The sequence below is a fragment of the Oncorhynchus kisutch genome, linkage group LG16 (assembly GCF_002021735.2).
Source record: "Oncorhynchus kisutch isolate 150728-3 linkage group LG16, Okis_V2, whole genome shotgun sequence".
NCBI classification, from domain to species: Eukaryota; Metazoa; Chordata; class Actinopteri; order Salmoniformes; family Salmonidae; genus Oncorhynchus; species Oncorhynchus kisutch.
In genome coordinates, this window is record NC_034189.2 from 4,404,796 (window position 1) to 4,422,937 (window position 18,142).

The following is an 18,142-nucleotide window of genomic DNA, read 5'->3' on the forward strand; positions in this document are numbered from 1 at the left end:
GGGGGGGGGGGGAGTTAGGGAGGGAGGATATGAAGAGACAAAATATGTCTCCCATTGGATGACCTGACTGATCACGCCCACTGACTCTGCTCCTTAGCCAATTAGAACTCACCATCTCCTTCCTTTACCCTGTCTGGGTCAGAGTCTGGGGGGGGGGGGGGGGAGTTAGGGAGGGAGGATATGAAGAGACAAAATATGTCTCCCATTGGATGACCTGACTGATCCCGCCCACTGACTCTGCTCCTTAGCCAATCAGAACTCACTGTCTCCTTCCGTTATCCTGTCGAAGGCGATGGAGGTAGAATCTCCATTGATCACGTCCAGGAAGAAGTCAGCCGGGTTGTTGTGGGCTTCACAAGTGTATCCTGGGTAATGATGACATCATAGTTGTAATTACATTGTTTATGGATACAGAAAAGGTTTGGATACAGGAAAGGTTGAAACATTGATACACTGAATGCATCTGTTCTTAGTAACCTCTAAAGAGAGACAATATAATGATGGACATAATAACTGTTCAGTAACTCTAGACATTTCATAACTTGGTTTGCCAGCAGAGAGCTGAGACTACACTGTCTGGTTAGCAGGAGGAGTGTGATTTAGAATCACTAGAAACATGACATTTCTAAGGATTTAGTCTCACCGATGTTCGAGAAGTAGTCTAGAGCACTCTGAGCGGGGCCGTGGTAAACCTGTTTACCGCTAACCAGCAGAGTCAGACTGTCAAACAGACGGAAGATGGAATAACGAGGCTGGTGGATGGACAGGATGATGGTACGGCCATGACTAGACATCCTGTTAGAGAGAGAGGAGGAGGGTTAGTGTTACAATACCCAGACTGCAACACACAGACTGCAACACACAGACTGCAACACACAGACTGCAACACACAGACTGCAATACCCAGACTGCAATACCCAGACTACAATACAGATTGCAACACTACAACACCCAGACTGCAATACCCAGACTGCAATACCCACCCCAGGCTACAACACCCACCCAGACTGCAACACCCAGACTGCAATACCCAGACTGCAATACCCAGACTACAACACCCACCCACCCAGACTGCAACACCCAGGCTGCAATACCCAGACTGCAATACACAGACTGCAATACCCAGACTGCAATACCCAGACTGCAATACCCAGACTGCAACACCCAGACTGCAACACCCAGACTGCAACACCCAGACTGCAATACTACAACACCCACCCACCCAGACTACAACACCCAGACTGCAATACCCAGACTGTAACACCCAGACTAACCCGCAGTATTAGCACTACAACACCCACACTGCAATACCCAGACTACAATACCCAGACTAACCCTACAATATTAGAACTACAATACCCAGACTAGCCCTACAATATTAGAACTACAATACCCAGACTAGCCCTACAATATTAGAACTACAATACCCAGGTTCTACCTCTTGAGCAGTAGTAGTACAGAATTAGCTGTGCTCGCGTCCAGGCCGGTGGTGGGTTCATCCAGAAAGAGAACAGGAGGGTCGATGATCAGCTCCATACCGATGTTTGTCCTCTTCCTTTCCCCTCCTGATATTCCCCTGATCAACTGGGTACCAACCTGGAGACAGAATACACACATTCATAGTCACACACTCTCTCTGTCCTCTCCCCCACATCCCCCCACATAAACCCGTCCACACTGACCCGTGAGTCTGCTACTTTAGTGAGGCCCAGTTCTGTGATGAGTCGGTTGACTTTGTCCTCTTTCTCCTTCTGGCTGACGGAGGACGGAAGACGCAACGCTGCAGAGAAACGGAAGTTCTCCCTCACAGTCAGAGTTCCCATCACCACATCATCCTGATAGGGGGTTGGGGGGAGAGAGAGAGAGAGAGAGAGAGCGAGAGAAGACCAGACACTGGTAACTATAGTCTGGTCACTGGTGTGTGTGTGTGTCTCTGTGTGTGCCTGTCTCTGTGTGTGTGTGTGTGTGTGTGTGTGTGTGTGTGTGTGTGTGTGTGTGTGTGTCCAGTCCCCCACCTGGACCACGTATCCTGAGAGGCATTTGAAGTTGGGAGGTTGAGGAGCTCCGTCTATCAACACCTCTCCAGCCAGACCTGCTGGGTCCTTCCTGGCTGCCAGCACATCCAGAAACCTTTACACAACACATCCACAACCTTTACACAACTATAACACAACCCCAACCTTTACACAACTATAATACAACCCCAACCTTTACACAACTATAATACAACCCCAACCTTTACACAACACATCCACAACCTTTGCACAACTATAATTCAACACAACCATGACAACTATAATAAACTTTTTTTTAAACAACCCCAACACAACCATTCGTCATAATGTTAGCTCACAACGTTCAATGAGAGTCACAGGTTTGTCAGTCAGCTGAAAATGTCACTTACGATGACTTCCCGCTTCCTGTGGCCCCCATGATAGCGTTCAGTCCTGGTTTCATCAGACCGCTGTAGAGACAGGAAACAAACGTCTGTTAGTGCTGAGCCCCAGCAGATACTCTCCAGGAGAACGGTTGGCAGTAGGTTATTTAAATTACAATAATTACTCGTCTAAATAAAACAATTTTTTAAAAACTCACCAAAGGAGCACGACTTATCCACCCAGGATCATTATTTAAATTGTTTTAAATAGTTGTGGGTTGAAAAGTACAAGTGTGTAGGCCGATGCCTATTTGGGAAGCCCGCGATTTAGGTAGTGGCAAAAGGTCAAGCTGATTGAGTTGATGCTGTCAGTGAAAAGCGTCTACAATATGTGCAGATAATGTATCTCGAGTATAGTCTACGATGTTGCAACAAGAAGAAGGGGAGGGGTGTATGGTGAAGATATGGGTAATCTCTTTCCAGAATGCATGCACTCAGCTCTCCTAAACTGCACTCAGCGGTCTTCCACCAATTCTTGCGAATTCATTGTTTCATTGTGTGAATTGTTTTGCTCTTTAATTGCTTAAAAAAAAACATTTTTATCAAGTCTCCATGACATATGTCACTCCTAGTAAATGTGTTAATCCCCTTCATTTGCATTCATTTCTGTTAACGCACGCATTTAAATTACAGTAATTTACCGTTCTCATTCATTCATTTCTGTTAATACATGCATTTAAATTACCGTTCTCATCCATTAATTTCTGTTAATACATGCATTTAAATTACAGTAATTTACCGGGTTCTCATTCTCGGATTGGCATAACCATTACGAGTTTTGTCATTTCTCCCCCCCCCCCCATTGTCTTTTGTTTGGAGTGCTCCATGTGTTGCTTGGGGTGCTCCATGTGTTGCAATGAGAATGTGTTTCCTTTGTCCTGGTAACGTTGAGGGAGCCCGTGTGCCTGAGCACAGATGTAGCCCTATCTACCTTCATGCAGTCAGTGTCATACTACTCTGGGCTCCGGCGACTTCAGATTTCTCCCATTGAACTTTTTCAGGGTTTTATCGACAGGTGATGAAATACACATTATTCAACAAACAAAAAAAAATAAACAAAGAAATGTGATATATTTCACCTCCGAAGTCATCGAATTTGCTACGTCTATAGTCCGACATTCTCTGCCGCCCTATAGAGTGTCCGACATTCTCTGCCGCCCTATAGAGTGTCCGACATTCTCTGCCGCCCTATAGAGTGTCCGACAGTCTCTGCCGCCCTATAGAGTGTCCGACAGTCTCTGCCGCCCTATAGAGTGTCCGACATTCTCTGCCGCCCTATAGAGTGTCCGACAGTCTCTGCCGCCCTATAGAGTGTCCGACAGTCTCTGCCGCCCTATAGAGTGTCCGACAGTCTCTGCCGCCCTATAGAGTGTCCGACAGTCTCTGCCGCCCTATAGAGTGTCCGACAGTCTCTGCCGCCCTATAGAGTGCCCGACAGTCTCTGCCGCCCTATAGAGTGCCCGACAGTCTCTGCCGCCCTATAGAGTGCCCGACAGTCTCTGCCGCCCTATAGAGTGTCCGACAGTCTCTGCCGCCCTATAGAGTGCCCGACAGTCTCTGCCGCCCTATAGAGTGCCCGACAGTCTCTGCCGCCCTATAGAGTGTCCGACATTCTCTGCCGCCCTATAGAGTGCCCGACAGTCTCTGCCGCCCTATAGAGTGCCCGACAGTCTCTGCCGCCCTATAGAGTGCCCGACAGTCTCTGCCGCCCTATAGAGTGCCCGACAGTCTCTGCCGCCCTATAGAGTGCCCGACAGTCTCTGCCGCCCTATAGAGTGCCCGACAGTCTCTGCCGCCCTATAGAGTGCCCGACAGTCTCTGCCGCCCTATAGAGTGCCCGACAGTCTCTGCCGCCCTATAGAGTGCCCGACAGTCTCTGCCGCCCTATAGAGTGCCCGACAGTCTCTGCCGCCCTATAGAGTGCCCGACAGTCTCTGCCGCCCTATAGAGTGCCCGACAGTCTCTGCCGCCCTATAGAGTGCCCGACAGTCTCTGCCGCCCTATAGAGTGCCCGACAGTCTCTGCCGCCCTATAGAGTGCCCGACATTCTCTGCCGCCCTATAGAGTGCCCGACAGTCTCTGCCGCCCTATAGAGTGCCCGACAGTCTCTGCCACCCTATAGAGTGCCCGACAGTCTCTGCCACCCTATAGAGTGCCCGACAGTCTCTGCCACCCTATAGAATGCGTGACAGTCTCTGCCACCCTATAGAATGCGCGACAGTCTCTGCCACCCTATAGAATGCGCGACAGTCTCTGCCACCCTATAGAATGCGCGACAGTCTCTGCCACCCTATAGAATGCGCGACAGTCTCTGCCACCCTATAGAATGCGCGACAGTCTCTGCCACCCTATAGAATGCGCGACAGTCTCTGCCACCCTATAGAATGCGCGACAGTCTCTGCCACCCTATAGAATGCGCGACAGTCTCTGCCACCCTATAGAATGCGCGACAGTCTCTGCCACCCTATAGAATGCGCGACAGTCTCTGCCACCCTATAGAATGCGCGACAGTCTCTGCCACCCTATAGAATGCGCGACAGTCTCTGCCACCCTATAGAATGCGCGACAGTCTCTGCCACCCTATAGAATGCGCGACAGTCTCTGCCACCCTATAGAATGCGCGACAGTCTCTGCCACCCTATAGAATGCGCGACAGTCTCTGCCACCCTATCAAACATGGCCTCCGATGCTATAAAGGATCTTGTTCATACTGCCGGCTTTGGCAGTGGGTTTGTTTTCCGTAGTTGCAGTCCACCCAATTGAAAAGCTCACATTCACTTCCATAACATTTGATCTAGAAATGGTACAGGACGACCTTACAAAAATGTCACTGCTGTTAAAATACAGTTGTTTAAATGAATCCGGTAGCTTGCTGTGTGTGTGTTGGTTTCTAATGGTGGTCATGTCCGTGTTAGCTAATGGTACGCTAATTGCTAATGGTACAGTTTATTGTGCTGCACATTTTCTTCTGTTTCGCTGAATGCTGTTTTCATTTCTATTATGACTCCATTTGTTTTCAGAATGGTACAATAATAAAAAAGGTATTTTATTTCCATAAAATACTACAATCCACCATGATTAACAAAAATATATTATATATATATATATATATATATACACATTTATTTGATTTATTTCAAAAAAAAAATTTATCAATAATTTTGTCCAAAATGATTTCACCTGAATTTGACCCTGGAAAAAAATGACAAATATATTTTTCCTTAAAGCTTTTAAGCAATTAACATAACGAGTGCAGTAATTGTATTTTAATTTCAGTAGCTAAATAAGGAGGTAGGTATATCAGTTCCAGCTAAAGCAATGGAATATTTTGTGCTTCACTACTCCGTATAGTAGTAGGTGGTGGCAGTACATCAATCGGTGTAGTTAAAACCTTGGATTAGAATCTGTGCCTCACGCGCAAGCAATATTCCATACTGCAGTTGGGACAGAGTGCCTGGTAAACTACACAACCCACATAGCTGAAAAACAACCACAGTTAACACAATTTATTTTTTAAAGGATTTGACTGCTAAACGGTAGTCCCTGTTCTCCTTCATTCTTGTTTTACTTTGGTAAGTAATGGCAGATTGTTGGGGAGAAGAACACCAAGGAAAGATTTTCTAGCCATCTTAACTGGGTAATTTTAGCTAGCTACATTAGTTGGCTATGTCACGCCTTGGTCATTGTGTTTTGTGTTTTCGTTTTTTATTTGGTCAGGCCAGGGTGTGACAGGGGTTTATGTTATTGTATTTCGTATTGGGGTTTGTAGTATTTGGGATCGCGGCTGATTAGGGGTGTTGTATAGGCTTGGCTGCCTGAGCGGTTCTCAATCAGCAGTCAGGTGATTCTCGTTGCCTCTGATTGGGAACCGTATTTAGGTAGCCTGAGTTTCGCTTTGTTTTTCGTGGGTGATTGTTCCTGTCTCTGTGTAGTTTCACCAGATAGGCTGTATTTAGGTTTCACGTTCCGTTTGTTGTTTTTGTATTTATTAGTTATTTCATGTATCGTCACTTTTTTCATTAAAGATCATGATTAACCACCACGCTGCATTTCGGTCCGACTCTCTTTCAACAAACGAAGAACGCCGTTACAGGGTAATTTTAGCTAGCTATGTTAGCTGGGAAATTTTTGCTAGCTACGTTAACTGGGAAATTTTAGCTAGCTACGTTAGCGGGGAAATTTTAGCTAGCTACGTTAGCGGGGAAATTTTAGCCAGCTACGTTAGCGGGGAAATTTTAGCTAGCTACGTTAGCGGGGAAATTTTAGCTAGCTACGTTAGCGGGGAAATTTTAGCTAGCTACGTTAGCGGGGAAATTTTAGCTAGCTACGTTAGCGGGGAAATTTTAGCTAGCTACGTTAGCGGGGAAATTTTAGCTAGCTACGTTAGCGGGGTAATTTTAGCTAGCTACGTTAGCGGGGTAATTTTAGCTAGCTACGTTAGCGGGGTCATTTTAGCTAGCTACGTTAGCGGGGTCATTTTAGCTAGCTACGTTAGCGGGGTCATTTTAGCGGGGTCATTTTAGCTAGCTAGCTTAGCTGGGTAATTTTAGCTAATTTCAACAATTTTCGCTAATTTCAACGTTCAACATTTCAACGTTGTCATGCTAACTATGTGTGTATCTGTATGTGAGAGATAGATAGTGAGATGGTACATGAATAAAACCATACATTTGGCTAATTCTTGAAACGTGTACCCCCCCAATGGATGTGAAGATCTTCTTGATTCAGAGATCCTTGTGTATTTTGCATATGACAATACCATACACGTTGCCTGTCCCTGCTCCCCCTCAACACTCATTCTGACATTACAATTCTTGAATTTTCTAGCTTAGATGGAAGGTCGGAACAAAGGGAAGGATTAGAGAAGTTATCTGCTGACTAAGAATGTAAATAGACTGCTTTGCTGTCTAGCTCTCTCAGTCTGTCTGCCAGACTGCTGAGGGGCAACATAGTCAACGTACTTTCTAGCCTTAGGTAAAACAGTTAATCATGACTCGTCTCTGTCTTTACAGTTCCTGAAACACGTCAATGGCCTGATGCGTGGCCTCTATGGCAGCGCTTGGCTACCCACTCAGTTACCGGTGACATATTCTGCTACATTAAATCCCTACTCAGTGACAGTAATTTGAGTGCAAAATGTTGGATCTTCAATGTTCATAGATTCCTACTAACTAGCTTGGTAAGAGCTAGGTTTGTACTAGCTATGCTGATGATGATGAATGTTTTTTCTCTGTATTCCCAAAGATACATGCTATTCAGCTGTCCATGATTGTCTGATCTTACACTCTTAGGAAAAGAAAAGGTGGTACAGTATCTAGAACCTAAAGAACCCTTTTTGGTTCCAGGTAGAATTATTTTGGGTTCCATGTAGAACCCTTTCCACAGAGGGTTCCACATGGAACCCAAAACGGTTCTCCCTGGAACCAAAAAAAGGTTGTCCTATGGGGAAAGCCGGAAAACTGCTTTGGAAGCCTTTTTTCTCAGAGTGTAGCGTAAATAGATCCAACTGAAATAGAACCGCTTCTAATAACATATCCAGTTGAAATAGCACCGCTAAAAAATATATAAGATTGTAAAGCAAATCAAATCCTATTTTAACTCAGCTTTTTTTTTCAATTGCAAAACCGTTGTGTCCTGATTCAACAGAATGTAAAGTCATGTAAAGTTTCTCTCATTTCTCTCTAGCTCTTTCTCCCTGTCGCTATAGTAACACCAGGTGGTTAAAGCTCACTCAAACACCTGCACGATTGCAGAGGAGAGGAAGATATTTGACAATTACACCCATTTACAACAACGTTTGTTGCAGGTTTCACATGACAGACATAACTTTTGAGCAACAGAAAAAAGACAGAACAAATATTAGAAGAAATATTGTGGTTAAACTCAAATATACTAATTGATTAAAAACAAACATTATTTTTTAGATTACATTTTTTTGAAATGGTATACTTTTTGTAAATTATATCATAAATAGGACTGGTGGAATTCTGTAAAAAAAAAAACAATACATGGAAATCCATCATTACAATCAAATGGTTGCAGCATTACATCAAAAATTGAAGATGCAAGTGGAAGAGGAGAAGGTAAAGGACTTGTCTGTTGGCATTAAAAGACCAGAATTGTCTGAATTAAATTGTGATAAATACATTTTAAAAAGAATATCAGTTTAATTTAAGGACCAACATCTTGTACAGCTGCGCCGTACAGGAGATTTTTGATGTACCGATTCCATGGCAACATGGAACTGATACACAAAACAACGCCAGATTCAGAACTTTTAGATTTTCCAATAATTATGAAACACTCTTGCAACCGATATAGCTGAAGGATGGGACTGGATGTGTTCAGAGATAGATGGGAGGGGTAGATGTAGGGAGTATATAATGGGGTATATCGGGTGATGTTGCTGTAGGTAGGGAGTATATAATGGGGTATATCAGGTGATGTTGCTGTAAGTAGGGAGTGTATAATGAGGTATATCAGCTGATGTTGCTGTAGGTAGGGAGTATATAATGAGGTATATCAGCTGATGTTGTTGTAGGTAGGGAGTATATAATGAGGTATATCAGGTGATGTTGCTGTAGGTAGGGAGTATATAATGAGGTATATCAGGTGATGTTGTAGGTAGGGAGTATATAATGGGGTATATCAGGTGATGTAGGTAGGGAGTATATAATGAGGTATATCAGGTGATGTTGCTGTAGGTAGGGAGTGTATAATGGGGTATATCAGGTGATGTTGCTGTAGGTAGGGAGTATATAATGAGGTATATCAGCTGATGTTGTAGGTAGGGAGTATATAATGAGGTATATCAGGTGATGTTGCTGTAGGTAGGGAGTATATAATGGGGTATATCAGGTGATGTTGCTGTAGGTAGGGAGTATATAATGAGGTATATCAGGTGATGTTGTAGGTAGGGAGTATATAATGGGGTATATCAGGTGATGTAGGTAGGGAGTATATAATGGGGTATATCAGGTGATGTTGCTGTAGGTAGGGAGTATATAATGGGGTATATCAGGTGATGTTGTAGGTAGGGAGTATATAATGGGGTATATCAGGTGATGTAGGCAGGGAGTATATAATGGGGTATATCAGGTGATGTTGCTGTAGGTAGGGAGTGTATAATGGGGTATATCAGGTGATGTTGTGATGTTGCTGTAGGTAGGGAGTATATAATGGGGTATATCAGGTGATGTTGCTGTAGGTAGGGAGTATATAATGGGGTATATCAGGTGATGTTGTGATGTTGCTGTAGGTAGGGAGTATATAATGGGGTATATCAGGTGATGTTGCTGTAGGTAGGGAGTATATAATGGGGTATATCAGGTGATGTTGCTGTAGGTAGGGAGTATATAATGGGGTATATCAGGTGATGTTGCTGTAGGTAGGGAGTATATAATGGGGTATATCAGGTGATGTTGCTGTAGGTAGGGAGTATATAATGGGGTATATCAGGTGATGTTGCTGTAGGTAGGGAGTGTATAATGAGGTATATCAGGTGATGTTGCTGTAGGTAGGGAGTATATAATGGGGTATATCAGGTGATGTAGGTAGGGAGTATATAATGGGGTATATCAGGTGATGTTGCTGTAGGTAGGGAGTATATAATGAGGTATATCAGGTGATGTTGTAGGTAGGGAGTATATAATGGGGTATATCAGGTGATGTTGCTGTAGGTAGGGAGTATATAATGAGGTATATCAGGTGATGTTGTAGGTAGGGAGTATATAATGGGGTATATCAGGTGATGTAGGCAGGGAGTATATAATGGGGTATATCAGGTGATGTTGCTGTAGGTAGGGAGTGTATAATGGGGTATATCAGGTGATGTTGCTGTAGGTAGGGAGTGTATAATGAGGTATATCAGGTGATGTTGCTGTAGGCAGGGAGTATATAATGAGGTATATCAGGTGATGTTGCTGTAGGTATTGAGTATATAATGGGGTATATCAGGTGATGTTGCTGTAGGTAGGGAGTGTATAATGGGGTATATCAGGTGATGTTGCTGTAGGTAGGGAGTATATAATGGGGTATATCAGGTGATGTTGCTGTAGGTAGGGGGTGTATAATGGGGTATATCAGGTGATGTTGCTGTAGGTAGGGTGTATATAATGGGGTATATCAGGTGATGTTGCTGTAGGTAGGGTGTATATAATGGGGTATATCAGGTGATGTTGCTGTAAGTAGGGAGTATATAATGGGGTATATCAGGTGATGTAGGTAGGGAGTATATAATGAGGTATATCAGGTGATGTAGGTAGGGAGTATATAATGAGGTATATCAGGTGTTGTAGGTAGGGAGTATATAATGAGGTATATCAGGTGTTGTAGGTAGGGAGTATATAATGAGGTATATCAGGTGATGTTGTGATGTTGCTGTAGGTAGGGAGTATATAATGGGGTATATCAGGTGATGTTGCTGTAGGTAGGGAGTATATAAATGGGGTATATCAGGTGATGTTGCTGTAGGTAGGGAGTATATAATGGGGTATATCAGGTGATGTTGCTGTAGGTAGGGAGTATATAATGGGGTATATCAGGTGATGTTGCTGTAGGTAGGTAGTGTATAATGAGGTATATCAGGTGATGTTGCTGTAGGTAGGGAGTATATAATGGGGTATATCAGGTGATGTAGGTAGGGAGTATATAATGGGGTATATCAGGTGATGTAGGTAGGGAGTATATAATGGGGTATATCAGGTGATGTTGCTGTAGGTAGGGAGTATATAATGGGGTATATCAGGTGATGTTGCTGTAGGTAGGGAGTATATAATGGGGTATATCAGGTGATGTTGCTGTAGGTAGGGAGTATATAATGGGGTATATCAGGTGATGTTGCTGTAGGTAGGGAGTATATAATGAGGTATATCAGCTGATGTTGTAGGTAGGGAGTATATAATGAGGTATATCAGGTGATGTTGCTGTAGGTAGGGAGTATATAATGGGGTATATCAGGTGATGTTGTAGGTAGGGAGTATATAATGGGGTATATCAGGTGATGTTGTAGGTAGGGAGTATATAATGGGGTATATCAGGTGATGTAGGTAGGGAGTATATAATGGGGTATATCAGGTGATGTTGCTGTAGGTAGGGAGTATATAATGGGGTATATCAGGTGATGTAGGTAGGGAGTATATAATGGGGTATATCAGGTGATGTTGCTGTAGGTAGGGAGTATATAATGGGGTATATCAGGTGATGTTGCTGTAGGTAGGGAGTGTATAATGGGGTATATCAGGTGATGTTGCTGTAGGTAGGGAGTATATAATGGGGTATATCAGGTGATGTTGCTGTAGGTAGGGAGTGTATAATGGGGTATATCAGGTGATGTTGCTGTAGGTAGGGAGTATATAATGAGGTATATCAGGTGATGTTGCTGTAGGTAGGGAGTATATAATGAGGTATATCAGGTGATGTTGCTGTAGGTAGGGAGTGTATAATGGGGTATATCAGGTGATGTTGCTGTAGGTAGGGAGTATATAATGGGGTATATCAGGTGATGTAGGTAGGGAGTATATAATGGGGTATATCAGGTGATGTTGCTGTAGGTAGGGAGTATATAATGGGGTATATCAGGTGATGTTGCTGTAGGTAGGGAGTATATAATGGGGTATATCAGGTGATGTTGCTGTAGGTAGGGAGTGTATAATGGGGTATATCAGGTGATGTTGCTGTAGGTAGGGAGTATATAATGGGGTATATCAGGTGATGTTGCTGTAGGTAGGGAGTATATAATGGGGTATATCAGGTGATGTTGCTGTAGGTAGGGAGTATATAATGGGGTATATCAGGTGATGTTGCTGTAGGTAGGGAGTGTATAATGGGGTATATCAGGTGATGTTGCTGTAGGTAGGGAGTGTATAATGAGGTATATCAGGTGATGTTGCTGTAGGTAGGGAGTATATAATGAGGTATATCAGGTGATGTTGCTGTAGGTAGGGAGTATATAATGAGGTATATCAGGTGATGTTGCTGTAGGTAGGGAGTGTATAATGGGGTATATCAGGTGATGTTGCTGTAGGTAGGGAGTATATAATGGGGTATATCAGGTGATGTTGCTGTAGGTAGGGGGTGTATAATGGGGTATATCAGGTGATGTTGCTGTAGGTAGGGTGTATATAATGGGGTATATCAGGTGATGTTGCTGTAGGTAGGGTGTATATAATGGGGTATATCAGGTGATGTTGCTGTAGGTAGGGAGTATATAATGGGGTATATCAGGTGATGTTGCTGTAAGTAGGGAGTATATAATGGGGTATATCAGGTGATGTAGGTAGGGAGTATATAATGAGGTATATCAGGTGTTGTAGGTAGGGAGTATATAATGAGGTATATCAGGTGTTGTAGGTAGGGAGTATATAATGAGGTATATCAGGTGATGTTGCTGTAGGTAGGGAGTATATAATGGGGTATATCAGGTGATGTTGCTGTAGGTAGGGAGTGTATAATGAGGTATATCAGGTGATGTTGCTGTAGGTAGGGAGTATATAATGGGGTATATCAGGTGATGTTGCTGTAGGTAGGGAGTATATAATGGGGTATATCAGGTGATGTTGCTATAGGTAGGGAGTATATAATGAGGTATATCAGCTGATGTTCACCTCTCACACAAACTATAGTTAATAATTACACAGAGCAGCTGAACAAGAAAAAAACCGCAGCTGGTTATATGACTATGTAATGCCTACTGTACACACACAGACTGCTCTCTGTTACGCAACACACACACACACGATCACTCAGGTGAGAGGTCAACACCGACAGCGCAACACCTACAGCACAGCACAACACCTACAGTTTCTAAAATGGAATCCACCTCAATTAATTAATTGGACATAATTTGGAAACGTCCAACAGTTGACAGTGAATGTCAGAGTTAAAACGAAGCCATGAGGTCGAAGGAATTGTCCGTAGAGACAGGATTGTGTCAAGGCACAGATCTGGGGAAGGGTACCAAATCATTTCTGCAGCACTCAAGGTCTCCAAGAACAGTGGTCTCTTCTTAAATTAAGCAAGTTTGGAACCACTCCGACTTTCGTACAGCTGGGCGCCCGGCCAAACTGAGATATAGGGGGAGAAGAGCCTTGATCAGGGAGGTGACCAATAACTCGATGGTCACTCTGACAGAGCTCTAGAGTTCCTCTATGGAGATGGGAGAACCTTCCAGAAGGACAACCATCTCTGTAGCATTCCACCAATCAGGTCTTTACGGTAGAGTGGTTGACGGAAGCCGCTCCTCAAGGAAAGGCACATCACAGCCCACTTGGAGTTTGCCAAAAGGCGCCTAAAGACTCTCAGACTATCAGAAACAAGATTCTCTGGTCTGATGAAACCAGGATTTAGCTCTTTGGCCTGAACGCCAAGCATCACATCTGGAGGAAACCTGGCACCATCCCTACGGTGAAGCATGGTGGTGGCAGAATCATGCTGCTGGGACTGGGAGACTAGTCAGTTATAAAACTAAAAGCTTACCTTGACTTGGAAGAGTTCTAGTGTCGGAGCCAGCTAGCTAACATAGCATCCCTCTGTTATAGCCAGCTAGCTAACATAGCATCCCTCTGTTATAGCCAGCTAGCTAACATAGCATCCCTCTGTTATAGCCAGCTAGCTAACATGGCATCCTTCTTTGTTTGAGCCTGGTGTTTGAGTAGGCTAAACTATCTAGCTTCAGTTGACACTAGCTAAGCAAGTGAAAACATTTTTTACTCTGAAATATAGCTAGCTCTCCCACTCTTTTTCTCTCTCTTGCTTCTCCTTAGTTTTTGGAGAAAAAAATATAATTCAAAACTGTTAAAACTATTGTCTTTCTCTCATCACATTTCTCTCATCACATTCGATGCACTGCAGTGCTAGCTAGTTGTAGCTTATGCTTTCAGTACTAGATTCGTTCTCTGATCCTTTGATTGGGTGGACATGTCAGTTCATGCTCTGATAGGTTGGAGGACGTCCTCCGGAAGTTGTCCTAATTACTGTGTAAGTCTATGGAAGGGGGTGAGAATCATGAGCCTCATAGGTTTTGTATTGAGGTCAATGTACCCAGAGGAGGATGGAAGCAAGCTGTCCTCCGACTACACCATGGTGCTACCCTACAGAGTGCTGTTGAGGCTACTGTAGACCTTCAATGCAAAACAGTGTGTTTTAGTATTTGGTGATGTGAATATATTTAGTATAGTTTTTTCTAAAGTTTTTGTACAGTAATAGTAACATCCGCTGGGAGACACGCCTACTCCCTGCTCCCATGGTGACCCGCTGGAAGACACGCCTACTCCCAGCTCCCATGGTGACCCGCTGGAAGACACGCCTACTCCCTGCTCCCATGGTGACCTGCTGGAAGACACGCCTACTCCCAGCTTCCCCTCTCCAGTCTCCCATGGTGATCTGCTGGGAGACACGCCTACTCCCAGCTCCCCCTCTCGACGTGACTCCCAATGGATCAACATGGGAGATTGTTTGTTGTTTCATGTTGAAAGTAATTTCCTTATATAAGATAATGGATTGATGAAAGCAGGGGGTTTCAGGATATTAATGGCCCATGACCACAGCGTGTGTGTGTGTGTGTTTAAGTGTGTGTGTAAGTGTGTGTCCTCCTGTTGAGCCTCTGAACCAGTCCCTTTCCTTCCTCTGATTCAATAGGTATTATTTAGGAAATGTCTGGGTTTAATATTATTTAGGTTAGAGTGTGTGTGTGTGTGTGTGTGTGTGTGTGTGTGTGTGTGTGTGTGTGCGTTTGTGTGTGTGTGTGTGTCCTCCTGCTGGTCTCATGAACCTCCTTCCTTCCTCTGATACAGAAGGTAATATTTTGTGTTTGATCTGAGTTATCATGTACGTCCCCTCCTCCCCAGGTGAATTCGCTTCACACACACAGTAGCACAACACATACGTTGGGTCATTTAACAGACGCTCTTATCTAGAGCCACTTAGTGAGTATAGAATTCAACCATAGAATTCTAGTCTCCCCATTACAGGATCAGAAAGCATTCTCTCAGACTGATAGGGTTCCTCTGTAAAGGCTACAGTCTATAGTAAATTGATATGGTAGGGGTGGTAAAACAGAAGATAGCCCTATTTGGTAAAAGACCAAGTCCATATTATAGCTAGAACAGCTCAAATAAGGAAAGAGAAACGACAGGTGTGATGGAGCTTTGCTGGTGACGCCGTCACTGATTTATGTAGAATTCAAGGCACACTTAACCAGCATGGCTACCACAGCATTGTGCAGCAACACGCCATCCCATCAGGATTGGGCTTATTGGGACTATCATTTGTTTTTCAACAGGACAATGACCCAACATTGATGGAATGCTGCATCAGATGACCTGGCCTCCACAATCACCCAACCTCAAAACAATTGAGATTGTTTGGGATGAGTTGGACAGCAGAGTGAAGGAAAAGCAGCCAACAAATGCTCAGCATATGTGGGAACTCTTTCAAGACTATTGGAAAAGCATTCCAGGTGAAGCTGGTTGAGAGAATGCCAAGTGTGCAAAGCTGTCATCAAGGCAAAGGGTGGCTACTTTGAAGAATCTCAAACATTAAAAAAAATATTTGTTTAACACTTTTTTGATGTCTCCACTATTATTCCACAATGTAGAAAATATAGAAAAAATATATAGAAAATCCCTTGAATGAGTAGGTGTGTCCAAACCTTTGACTGGTACTGTATATTATATAGATATAGACCTGATTAAATCTCAACAACAGTGTCTAGTCGACTTACTTCAGATCTATGAGAATGTCTTTGGTAGTGGTCTTCCTCTTGATACACAGACAGCCGCTCCTCTGCGTCACCTTATAGTGGATGTTATGGAAACTAACGGTTGAACCTTGAAGGGATTTGGCGGTACCGGTAGACTCATATTTAGGAGTCCCGTTAGTTTTGGTGTCCTCCATCCCCTGGATCTGGCTGTTTAACGGCTCCGACATTCTGACGGTGCTCTCCTATTAGGGAAATAATAGGGACATGTCCTGTCAGAAATGAGACAGCGAGGTAGCCTGTGGGAATAATTATAGGGACATGTCCTGTCAGAAATGAGACAGCGAGGTAGCGTGTGGGAATAATTATAGGGACATGTCAGTCAGAAATGAGACAGTGAGGTATCCTGTGGGAATAATTATAAGGACATGTCTGTCAGAAATGAGACAGTGAGGTATCCTGTGGGAATAATTATAAGGACATGTCGGTCAGAAATGAGACAGCGAGGTAGAGTGTGGGAATAATTATAGGGACATGTCCTGTCAGTAATGAGACAGCGAGGTAGCGTGTGGGAATAAATACGACGGGTGTATTTGGCTGGTTTCTTTCTGCAACAGTAAAGTGATATCATGTAAACATTGCCTATTGCTCTCTACCGTTCCCGTCTTTAAGTTAAACAACTGTAACATCTATTCACATGAATTCATTATCGTTAAAAAAACAAACATTTTCATGCGCTAATAATTGTTCAAACTAAAATAGGCTACATATTTAGCGTCACTTACCCTGCGCCTGTAACGGAAAGTTGCCGCTAAACTACGAACGTTACTCTGTGTCAACGAATGTAATACTCCTTGCGGTGGACTTAGTACTATATGTTGTCTAACCTATCTGGAGAGAGACTGTGTATGTGTTTACAGCCCTGCGGTGCGGTCAGAGTTTGATAAGAGGAAACCGCGACATAACAGGAGGACAGTGGCTTGATCAGCGGCTGGATATATAACACCTCCCAAATGACGCCTTATTCCCTATACACAGTGTAAACCCCAATGTGCTGTCAATGCTCCATTTCTGGGCGGGGGGGGGGGGGGGTACCTGTTTTACTTAATATATCTGAGTACAGGTTACTAAAAGTGATTTTGTAGTCAATACTCAAACTGATAAGCTTTTTTGCATAAGTTTGTACATTTTGAATGACGCCCCCACTAAGCCACGCCTCCAATATAATTTCCACATGACTGAATTTGTTAGTGACAGAAGCTAGATTTCCACATGACTGAGATGTGTTAGTGACAGAAGCTAGATTTCCACATGACTGAATTTGTTAGTGACAGAAGCTAGATTTCCACATGACTGAATTTGTTAGTGACAGAAGCTAGATTTCCACATGACTGAATTTGTTAGTGACAGAAGCTAGATTTCCACATGACTGAGATTTGTTAGTGACAGAAGCTAGATTTCCACATGACTGAGATGTTAGTGACAGAAGCTAGATTTCCACATGACTGAGATTTGTTAGTGACAGAAGCTAGATTTCCACATGACTGAATTTGTTAGTGACAGAAGCTAGATTTCCACATGACTGAATTTGTTAGTGACAGAAGCTAGATTTCCACATGACTGAGATTTGTTAGTGACAGAAGCTAGATTTCCACATGACTGAATTTGTTAGTGACAGAAGCTAGATTTCCACATGACTGAGATGTGTTAGTGACAGAAGCTAGATTTCCACATGACTGAATTTGTTAGTGACAGAAGCTAGATTTCCACATGACTGAATTTGTTAGTGACAGAAGCTAGATTTCCACATGACTGAGATGTTAGTGACAGAAGCTAGATTTCCACATGACTGAGATGTTAGTGACAGAAGCTAGATTTCCACATGACTGAGATGTTAGTGACAGAAGCTAGATTTCCACATGACTGAGATGTTAGTGACAGAAGCTAGATTTCCACATGACTGAGATGTTAGTGACAGAAGCTAGATTGACTGAGATGTGTTAGTGACA

General features: G+C 43.5%; 1 protein-coding gene across 1 annotated transcript in view; it reads right to left on the reverse strand.

The window, feature by feature from the left end:
- The window catches only part of LOC109881160 (broad substrate specificity ATP-binding cassette transporter ABCG2), a 35,837-nt gene extending 18,677 nt beyond the window's left edge, over positions 1-17,160 (reverse strand). Inside the window, exons 1-8 of the mRNA XM_031791626.1 lie at positions 16,919-17,160; positions 16,158-16,378; positions 2,405-2,464; positions 2,016-2,130; positions 1,683-1,835; positions 1,439-1,596; positions 644-795; positions 264-365 (exon numbers count right to left, since the gene is read on the reverse strand). Coding sequence (XP_031647486.1) covers positions 264-365; positions 644-795; positions 1,439-1,596; positions 1,683-1,835; positions 2,016-2,130; positions 2,405-2,464; positions 16,158-16,363 — 946 coding nt within the window. The 5' untranslated portion in view covers positions 16,364-16,378; positions 16,919-17,160. The remainder of the gene's footprint in view (positions 1-263; positions 366-643; positions 796-1,438; positions 1,597-1,682; positions 1,836-2,015; positions 2,131-2,404; positions 2,465-16,157; positions 16,379-16,918) is intronic.
- Positions 17,161-18,142: the final 982 nt, after the last annotated feature.